The sequence below is a fragment of the Balearica regulorum genome, chromosome 5, assembly GCF_011004875.1.
Source record: "Balearica regulorum gibbericeps isolate bBalReg1 chromosome 5, bBalReg1.pri, whole genome shotgun sequence".
Lineage (NCBI taxonomy): Eukaryota > Metazoa > Chordata > Aves > Gruiformes > Gruidae > Balearica > Balearica regulorum.
The window spans coordinates 41,134,796-41,145,875 of record NC_046188.1 but is presented as its reverse complement, the minus strand read 5'-3'; the positions used below and the strand labels follow the sequence as shown (position 1 = coordinate 41,145,875).

Genomic DNA, 11,080 nt, shown 5'->3' with positions numbered 1-11,080 from the left:
GAAGGGTGGGGGGAGGTGTTTTAAGATTTGATTTTATTTCTCATTCCTCTACTCTGTTTTGCTTAGTAATAAATAAGATGAATTCCCTCTCTTAAGTTTGGTCTGTTTTGCTCGTGACGATAATTAGTGAGTGATCTCTCCCTGTCCTTATCTTGACCCACAAGCTTTTCGTTGTACTTTTTCTCCCCTGTCTAGAGAAGGAGGGGAGTGATCGAGCGGCTCTGGTGGGCACCTGGCCCTCAGCCAGGGTCAACCCACCACACTGGTATGTGGCCCTACATGAAAAGGTGCCATTTACATGGGAGGTAGCTGTCACCAGGTGAATCTTAGTGCTGGCGAGCTGCTCTCTAGAGGAGCCAAACCCAGCTGGCAGGTATTGACCTGACCTCAGTAGCATCAGGTAATTACCTTTTTCACCATTAGGAGTATGTCTTCAGATAATCCTCTTCACTACTAAAAATCTCTACGTGTCTTTTCTGCAGCAAAGGGTAGAAACAACAAGTCAAGTACAACAATTCCTTCGGGAGCATCAGGACTAGTTTATTGACTGGCAGTACTTCATAAGTCCATTCCCAAACCAGCAGGAGTTGAGCTTCCAGTTTCACTGTTGTCTCTGCTTAAGGAAAAGATGAGCTGTTTGCACCAGGAGTGAGCCTGCGCACGGAGCCTGTCCCAGGAACACGCCTGGCCTCGGCATGAGCTGCGCAGAAGACTGACACCACCTCGCTAACCCCCTCCTTCTCACTTTCCCTCTCACTCTTTGCCTGCAGTTATTTTTAGATTTCATGGGTTAAAGCTTGTCCCTTCTGGACGCTTATACTCACAGGGCAGGCACACACGCATGCTGTAGATACAACTCGGGCACAAGAGTTAGCCAACAGATTAGCTTGTTCCACATCAGGGAATAAATTCTGATTTCTTATGACAAAATACTGCTCTTTGAGAGGATGCGCAACATGGTCAGCCACATGGAATTTTGTTGCTTCCAAATTTGACTAGGAGACTTTCAACGGATAGAAAAAGCGGTTTACACAGCAACTTCCTCTTTTCTCAAACTTCCTTCCAGTTTGCAAGATCTTCCTTTCTTTCAGCCTTTGCTTTCAGCCCGATTCCCATGCCGTCTGCCATAAATGCAGCGGTGGCTCAGCAGACAGGCGCTGGGTCAGTTCCCAGCGCTACTCTTAGCACTACAACTGAAGGTGCGGGTGGGGGCACAGGGGGGATTTATTCTGCCATTATAAGTCGCAACCAGCCCATTATCAAAGTAAAAGAGAAGACCTATGAAGAGCTTCACAAGAAGTGCCTGGAGAAAAACATTCTCTATGAAGATCCTGATTTCCCCCCGAACGAGTCCTCCCTCTTCTATAGCCAGAAAATCCCCATCAAGTTCGAATGGAAAAGACCACGAGTAAGTAACATGCTTGCTGAGTGCCTTTTACTTTCTGTAAATTGATGTATTCCCCCTGAACTTACATTTTTGCAGAAAGTGTGTATCAGAGGAGGCGGGGGGAATAAGCTGGAAGTCCATTTCTTTAGAGCTCTCCTGGAAGATAACTAGCTGGGGCTGTGGAAGCTTGGAGAGTGTGTATATAATAACTAAAATACAATAAACCAAAATGAAACAAAAAAGAGATGGAATGAAAGCTGTAGAAAAAGAAATAATGGAACTTAATTTTTTTCTTGCATGATTTGCTAGGGATTTTCTTGTCTGAAACTACCAAAGAAAAAAAATCTTCTCATTCTGCAACAAGTTCTTCGGTTTTCTGAGGCTTAATTTTTAAACACTACATTATTTCACTTACAGCTTTACTTTAGTATTCTGCTGGTTTCCTCATCTGTGAAAACAAAAGGACAGGTTATGGTCTGAAACATGCTTTTGTTCTGTTGTGTGTTCCCAACATTGCTTAGCCAACTCGCAAATGTAGTTTAACATATTACCCACTTACCATGAAGGTGGGTGTTGTGATTTCTACGAGGACCCACTCCTGCCTACTAATCCCATTTAGTTTTCCTATTTGTAGGCATTCCTCACCCAGCCTTCCTCTTCCTTCCCAGCCTGAGTCTGTCTCTCTGGCAGAGGACTAACTCCTCAATTCCCAGTTGATTCCCCGTCCTACTGCAGGAGGAGTTACCCTCTTTCGCTGTCATTCCTGCGGGGCAGCTGCTCCCCTCCAGCAAGGCAGCCTGCTCCGCCCCTGCCATCCCCTGTCTGGCAGTGAGGACGTGGTTCTCAGGAGCTTCCCCAGCTCCCTCGCTGGCAGTTTTTGGCCACCTCTTCTAGATTTGCCATACTTCCCCAACACCCAAATCTGTGCTGCAATGGCAAGGTCAGTGGGGATAGATAGAACTAACCACAGGAACGTAACTAAATAGCAAAAGACCGGGAGCTCTTGCTGATGGCCGTAGAGGAAGGCCACGTGCCGCTGTCACAACAGCGGCGTGAGCAGCATGGGGTGGGCAATGTGACTCCCCTATCTGCCATGCCCTGTGTGTACGTGCTCTGTCATTCCTTCATCATCACCAGAGCTGCATCAGCTCCTGGAAATGTGTACAAATGAGTTAAATGCAGCCACAAGTCAATCATCTTAAAGGGATGGGACTTCCCCTGTTTCTACAGAGAGAGAAGCGATACAGCGGTACAGTGGATGAGTGCCAGCACACTGGGGCAGACAGACTGCAAGTGTGCACGTCAGAAAGCATTAAAATGTTGAAAAAAAAGCACAATGTAACCTCAGACTTGTCTAATATAACTGAGCATGCACAGATCAAGCCATTGTTTTTTCAGGGTCTCTATCCAAAGGTATTTCTTTAAGCCACTCATTAACAAATCAGCGTGGAAGCTCTATACTTATTATTCATATAGCAACAACAAGCTGGGAACTGCGTAAGACTCAAAATGCAACCTAAACATCAAACCCAAAGCTATCTGTGTTCTTTTGACACAAGTGTTCAGTTGCCTGATATATCTTCGGTGTCAGCTGCAGGCAGAGCAGAGGCAGGAGATCCTGAGGGCTGCAATCTGCGCCTGCCGAGTACTGCCACGCGGTGGGATCACGGATCCAGTCGGTCCCGACCCCGATAGAGATCAATCCCCCGATAGAGGGGACACACCAGGCCTGATTTGTAGACACGCCTGTGCCTTCTGTTGCAAATGCGTTTGTTTTAAAACAAACCCTGTAATTCAGGTGTCTGCTGTACCCAGCAGGTCCCCAGAGAGGAGAGACCCACATATAACGCTTTTTCCTTTTATAGTGTGTCCCCTACCTTGCCATCCATACCACAACCGCAAAGTGAGACGTCTCTTGGGTGCTGATGTAAAAGATCTGTAGTTATTGGTGCTGGTCTCAGATTGACCCAGGACTTCTCCTTCACTGGACTTTGTAGGTTATATAGCACTGGTAGGAGGACTTGTCTGATAATTTTATATACACGAGTAGCCAAAATAGACACGGTAACAGAGCATCATCAAGTCAAGTGAATATGAAGTAGTAATACTGGGAATAAAGTGTATTTTGCTAAGAGATTAAAGCAATCATTGAAGAACCAAATGTAAAGATTCAACTGCACAGGCCATTTTCGTAGTAGTCTGTAAAGATACGGACAACTTCTGTTCTTATTAAATTGCAATAGCATTTTTTTGGCAAAGAAAGCAATTAGCTTATAAACTACAGTCTTATAAAGTGGTAACTTTTAATCACTTTGAAATTCAGGTCAAACTTGAATTGAATCAGATTTGATAATGTATTCTAAAAGAAAACAAAATACCAGATAGTTCAGAAGTCCTAAGAGAATATCCTAATACTGGCTTCACTCCAGATCTTCTCCCTGATTTCTGTAGCATACTGTATATGCCACCCCCAGAAATAGCCAATAAGCAAGTGATCAATGTACTCTAAGATCTCATTTAAAACAGAGAGCTGGGAAACAGGCAGCCTGCTCCTGACTGCCTCTGGCTCTCTGAGTCACCTTAGTCATGCCAGCTAACCAATTTGTATCCAAGCTCCCCATCACCACATGAGATCAATGTATGAGAATGTAACATACATGAAAGATTAACGCTGGCCTTAAATGTGCATTATTTACGGTGACATGAATCCACATGGGACTGTTGAGTGCAAGCTTTTCCAGAATCTCCAAGTATTATTTGAGGAATCACAAAGTCAATCTAAAGGGCACGAGGTTGCCAGGTCCCAGCGCCACAACCAAGCGCTGGTGAGGGTGCCGTTCCTCAGCTGAATATTGCTTACTCGCTGTAGCTCTGAGCATACTGTGTTGACGTATGGAAAGGCTATGAGTCTGCTTTTGCACCTAGGATTTATGAGGACCCCACAGCAAGTCAGCCACATGGATCCCCGGCTCTGAGCTGAGGCGCCCACTGAGCCCAGCATGGGCAAATCCCCCTCCCACGTGCGGGCTGCAGGGACCTGCGGTCTTTCTGCTTTCCCTGGCAATGGACGTGCTGTGACTCAACCTCTTCCTCAAGGCTCCTGCAATTCATTGCTGAGGTGGTGAGAGATGTCCGGCATCCCAGCCCCAGAGCTACTCCTTGCTCTCATGCGTCTGGCCCTACAGGCTCTTCTCTTTGCAGTCGGTGCTACCCGGAGGTCAGGTCCTCCTCCGCCACCTCCCAAAACGATTGGCCTCTGCTGCTGCGAGGGCAGCAAGGGCACGAGGACTGGTCTTGTGCCTTACCGTCAGAAGGACAGCTGCCACGCAGGGCAGCTGTGAGCCTTGGCATGGGGACAGCGAGAAGGCCCCTGTAATTCTACCCACGTAGTGCCATGACGTGAATGCACAGAGCGGACCTCCTTCGGGCAAAAGCCAAGTGACAGCCCTGAAAGTTTCCCTGAGCAAAGACTGCAGGATCCATCCAGTGTTTCTGTTCAGAGCGTGCATGAGCATGGTTTAGGCACGTAGAGGGAAAATAAAATCCCCCTCAGTTAATGCATAATATTAAATCATTCACTCACCCATGGAAGGTAAGAGAAGCCCAAAGAGCCGCTCTCACCTGCACCAGGTTACATCCAGCTCAGTGACAGGCTGCGCTCAGCTTTCTTAATGGCCTCAGCCTCCCCCACCAATGCTGCCTGCTGGAGCTTCTCTCAGCTGAGAGCAGGGACGAGGTCACTGATCTTTGAGAGTTGAGAAAAAGTCTGTGTTATAACATAATGAAGAGTATCACGAGGTCTTGCTGCAGTCCTGTTTGGATCTAATGACACTAGGGCATTAACAGGAAGGCTCTGCTGCGACACTGTGCTTTCAAAGGCACCGTTGTCATTCTCCTTGCTCACAGCCAGGAGGTCGCAGCATTAACCACCACATTCAGTGACTTCCCTATAGTGATCCTCTCCGCCAAGAAAATCAGCAGGATGAACTTTCTTTTCATAACAAATACAAATAAAATCAAGTCAGCAGACTAGTGCATTTTGCTCAGAATGAAAATGAATCAGTCAGATCATCTGCTGGACAGGTGTGAAGCTGTTTCAATTTAGTGATCACAAAATGTGTGCCTCTGCAGGCAGTACCACAAAGCAAAGATGGCATTTAGTGTCACCACGACCGGACTTTCAGATGAGGGCAATCCAACTCTCAAACCAGCTTGGTGTCTGACAATGTCGAGCTCTACCTTGAAGTCTGCAGCACAGCCAGTTAATAGCATGGTTTAAACCACAAGAGGCCAAGGAAGACACATGAGGTTACAAATTGTCCCAGGCAGGCCAAAGAAGATTATTCCTCTACCTGATAGGATCAGTTTAGGGAATTTACTCAGAATGCCATAGTTTATTAACAGCAGTTTTTAAAGACACGAATGCCTTTTGCTGCAACAGTATAAGCTGACTGGAGGATTTTTCCTGACACAGAAGAAAAGCTAATGAAAATACAACAAAGGTCAAATGCCATTTTTAGTTGCACGCTGCCTTTGCATTTTCCAGTGCTCCCTTCCAACTGACTCATAAGTACCCTCTGCCCAGAAAGCAGCACGCACGACTAATGGGTTTCTCCTAGGATTCTCTGTCTCCCTTGCTGTAACTTTGACTCTGTAATGAAATTACAGTCTGGACTGAATCAAGCCAGTGAACACAGAAGTCCTTTGGATAGTACCAAGGCAGTCTGAGGCACTCAGATCAGAGGAGACTCTTTCTAGATGAATCGTTGCATCAATGAAGTGCAGCCTATTGGGACTCTCTGTGATAACTTGACCTCAGCGATGAAGAGCAATCCCTTGTTCTGCCAGGAAGGCTGGAAGGAGAGACCTGCCACCTGCATCTTGAACACCAGGTCATCTCGCTCTGCTGACTGAGTACTTTTCATCAGCCTTGGAAGACCTTGAAACCTTTCCCTGTAACTTTGGCTGCACTCAGCACATCTAGCACAGCTGGAGATGAACAGAGTAATACAATATTAAAAGCATATACACAGTGTATTAAACACACCTAGCTACCGTAAAGAAATGCAAGAAAAGCATTTCTGTCATAGCTAAATCAGTCCATGTGACAACTGTACGATTCCCTCCTTTGCATTCCTTTACCAACCATCCTCCAAAGCAAACGAGACCAAGATGCAATATATTGCACTGAGGAGCAATCATTGTACATTTAATATTTGGAAACACTTAGGCACCATCTTACTACCTTCATCTAAAACACACCATGCTGGATTTCAGAATTTGTTACTTCAACAGGAGCAGGATCAAGCTAAAACACAGTAATAGAGGTTAAAAAATGCAACCCGAAAACCTGGCATCTCACAGCTAGTTTAAAGGAGACCACCACAGCAACATGAGGAAGAACATTTTCAGCAAAGCAAGTGGGTGGAGAAAAGCATGAAAGCATCTCAAACAGCTGCCTTGACAGAACTAGACCCCAGGACAGCTGACCGAGGCCCAAAATAACAGGACAATCCCTCTGTTCCCTCCCTCGAGGGGAATAAGGTGACTGCTGCGGGGAGCCGGAAGCTGGTCTCTATCTGGCTATATGACTAATCCAAATATTTACATCAAAGCAACTCTGCTGATTACAGTGAAGGGGCAAAAAAGTGGGCTCAAGCCAAGCGAAACTACTAGACCTGAAACATGAGTCTGGGAAAATCCAGGGCTACCCTGATGACAGGGAAAAAGGCTTTAGACCACAGAGATAGCGTCAGCTGCCTGTACTGCCACACAAGAAATTGTCAGTTGTTTCTGCTTTCTCCTTCCCACTCCAGCCCTGCCATCTTCCAACAGATTGGGTTCTTGGCCTATACGTTGTCTTCTTCACCATTTGCAGCTGCTCAGGGAAGTGGTCCTCAAGTCGCAATGTCTTTCTTTCCTCACCCTCACGAGAGATGTGTCCAAAAGTTAAGTGTCGTCTTTTTCTTCCCCCTACCATGTATTTGAGTATGAGAGATGAGATAAAGCAGGCACCTTTCTTTCTCTGTAGGACAGGTTGTACCTACTTCTTCCCTTGGCTTTCCTATATCCCATGGTTCTTTGTCTCATATAGAAAAGGTTCTGTGTAACCCTGCAATAGCCTCAACTCATTTGCTGGTAATAGTACATAGTCCTTCCCTCCCTACAGCAGTTCCTTAATTATTTATGCCTGTACAGCATCTTGTGCCCATTCTGTACTAGTATAAATACTGACAAACCCAATACATTGTCCAAAGTGTGGGACAAAAGAAGAGCTTCCTGTCCTTAGAAACAGATGATAGCCATATACATTTCTGAATGCAGCACTGGCAATGAAATACTGCAGCATGAGGAAAAGAATAAAATCTCTTAAACAGCAACTGATTATTCCTGAGAATTAAACATCTGATCCTAGGCAAATTTTAAGGAGGAGCATTACTGGGGTTCATTCCTGATGCAATGCATTCTTCAATGCTATTAGTGCCTCAGCATATTAGTTGCTGCAAATTGGACACCTTCAACCTGAAGTCATCTTAAAAGAATTTAATCTGGTCCCTTGATGCTCTTTCAACCTACCTGCTCTCCTATCTCCTCCAGTGTTTGGGTTTTTTTTCATTGTGCAGAAAAATATTTTTCCCTATTCTTCTCATTTTATTGTGTTTGAACCCCATACAGAGGGATTCCCCCAGGCTAGCTATTAGACCCCGTAGATACATGGAGAAAACTCTGGCTGAAGTCTGGAACATCCAGATCCCAAAACACTTTCGTAGTGAAACTCTGCAGCTGAAAACTCTGCAAGAGATTTTGATATCCACAAACTATCCTACGGGAAAACATTGTCCTAAACCAGGACAAACATTGTCCTAAACCGGTGGCAAACAGGCATCACAATGCATGCTTTTCCTGCTCATTCGTTTGTATTTTGCAGGAAATCTGTGAGAATCCACGGTTTATTATCGGCGGAGCCAACAGAACAGATATCTGCCAAGGAGAATTAGGTATGAAATTCTTACTTCAACTCTGCACTTTTTAAAGTCTGCATCACTTAATTGGCTTTTGCTTCCAAGGTGATATTTGAAATCCTCTGTCTCAGTATACCAGTACACACCTACTCATTCCTTCTCTCTATAGTAAATCATTGATACCTGCTTAGTAGCAATCTAGGGAAGATCTTTAAGCGAAAGATGCTTTGCAGGGTGTTTTGCTTTTCATGAACTAATATCATGAGTGTGTTACAAAGCACCATTTGGCCTTTCTTTCGGGCTTTGAGGAGGGACAAAATTAGTTAAGATGAGAATAAGAGATAAAGAAAAGGACTTATTTGACTGAGAGAAAAATCTAATCAGCTACTGTTGTACTTTTTCAGGTATTTAGTCCTGTTAATTCCATACAGGAGATTCTGAAGGCCTCCAGCTAAGTGTGCCTTGTACTCAAGGACAAGCCCAATATTGAAGACCTTTAGCTCAGATGCTCAAAGATACTTTGATATATAGAGCTGCTACTTCGGTACAAGTGATGCCTCTGCAACAGTCGTCCACGCAGCACTCACCTGCACTGCTTTGTAAAGTCACTCCCCACCCATCTTTCCCATGTCTTTCATGGTTTTATAACTTCTCCTGGGATCTTTTTCCTAAGCTAATCCATCCTAACCTGTGTTAATCTTTTCATTTAAGTGTTGTTCGGTGCTTGTGACTGTCCTCATCACTTTCTCAGTACTTTTTTTTGGTTTTTTAATTTATTTAAGACTGCCTTTCTTTTTGAGGTGACCAGAATTTCACAGTTGCCAAGGTGCAGACACAAATGAATTTATGTGCATAGTATGTTCTCTCTTTTGTCTTCCATTCCTTCCCCAACTACACAAAACATTGTCTACCTTTTTGACTTCTGCTGAACACTGGACAGTTTAGAAAACTCCTGTTCACAGTGGACCCCACATCTTTCCAAAGGGGAAATAGGTAACTCTAGAATGTATAGAGTTGGCTTTCCAAAATAAATACATATATGTATTTCTATATGTTTTATCACTCCACCTGTTTCATAAATTTCTTTTAGAACTCCCTGCAATCAGGTTTAGTTTTCACTGCCTCGTATAATTCTCTCACCCCACTAGTTCACACTGCTCAGGCAAGCTTACCCTATAACCTGTTTTACAGTAGCAGCAAGGAGATTTTAATTAAGGGTTGAGGCATCCTTTGCTGAACACAAAGTACTATGGGAGAAAGTCGCTTTCCCAGAGCTCCCACAGAGGCAGCAAACTTGTGTGGGAGCCTGAAGGAGGAACCGAAAAGCACTAAAGGGGACAGTGTTTACAACAGTGCAGAGACAGATTCAAAAAGAGGAAAACACATCAGAGCAATGAAGCAGGAAAGAGGCCCCAGAGAACGATGATCGGCTCCAGAACACATGGAGAAGAGCCCTCTCCTGAAAGGCGATGGCATGCTCTAGTGAGAATTAACGTGCTCCTTTGCAGTTCTCAGGTTTTCCCTTTGATTCTAGTTGCTCTGTTCCTTCATTTTGTCTGCTGCTTCTGCTTGTTTACAGGTGACTGCTGGTTCCTGGCTGCCATTGCTTGCCTGACACTGAATAAAAAACTACTCTGTAGAGTCATACCTCATGACCAGTCCTTTATACAAAACTATGCTGGCATCTTTCACTTCCAGGTGAGTCCCTTCATCTAGCAGGAAGCAGATGTAACTGTATTTACCCAAGAGAGAGCTCAGCTCTTGGGCACGCTCTTCCCTCTCGCTTCTCCACCCTATGGAAGCGCGAGCGACAGCGGGGAAGGAAGAGGGATTGAAATGTCTCACCCAACAGGGCAGTCGCAGAAGGGTCAGCCCATACAGGCGATCAGGGAGCATTAACCCACCAAGGAAGCATTTGCAGATGGCTGTGTCCTGCGTGTAAGGGATAGCAACAGGTGCCCAGTCCTGCCTTGCTGCTCAGATGCAGTGCTACGGCCAGCACAGGCGCGCTGGTAGTTGGCAAGAGCATCTATTTTTAGGCCCACAAGCAGCTGGTCTGTCAAAAACGAGTTATTGAAGAACCGCTTATTCAGAAAAGATTGACTGCTTTCCATATTTCCCTTGGGTCTCCTAAGGGACCTCTCACTGTCCCGCACGCGTTGCTCAGGGGAATTCAGTCTGGCTGCCTCCCTCCCAACGGCCATCGCTTTTTGCCACATTTCGAAGCAGTTAATTTCCACATTTCTCCTCTCTCTTCTCATTTCTCCCTCTCCCTGCATCAAGTCAACTCGGAGGTTTTTTTCCTGTTTGCCTTTATCCAGTTCTGGCGCTACGGAGACTGGGTGGACGTCGTCATTGATGACTGCTTACCGACGTACAACAACCAGCTGGTCTTTACCAAGTCCTCCCAGCGCAATGAGTTCTGGAGTGCCCTCCTGGAAAAGGCCTATGCAAAGTAAAACGACCCGCTGGACTGTGCCGGGCTCCCCGCTGGGGCTTGGGCTGGGAGAGGTGGTTAAACCACCGCATACAGGACCTATAATGAGCACGTAGAGAGGCTCTGAACATACCAGTGCCTTTTCCCATAAATGCTCATGTCTCAGAATTGGGGATGGGGTAAAACATATTTTCTAGGAGGTTTTGCTACTCATTCACATGTCTACATTTGATTCTCAACATAATTTTTTTTTTCCCCTGATTTGTGCAGGTGGCATGTTTTAAAACTTTTAAC

General features: G+C 45.3%; 1 protein-coding gene across 1 annotated transcript in view; it reads left to right on the top strand.

The window, feature by feature from the left end:
- The first annotated feature begins 977 nt into the window (after positions 1-977).
- CAPN3 (calpain 3) overlaps positions 978-11,080 on the top strand; it is a 29,625-nt gene continuing 19,522 nt past the window's right edge. Inside the window, exons 1-4 of the mRNA XM_075754410.1 lie at positions 978-1,408; positions 8,316-8,385; positions 9,929-10,047; positions 10,671-10,804. Coding sequence (XP_075610525.1) covers positions 1,115-1,408; positions 8,316-8,385; positions 9,929-10,047; positions 10,671-10,804 — 617 coding nt within the window. The 5' untranslated portion in view covers positions 978-1,114. The remainder of the gene's footprint in view (positions 1,409-8,315; positions 8,386-9,928; positions 10,048-10,670; positions 10,805-11,080) is intronic.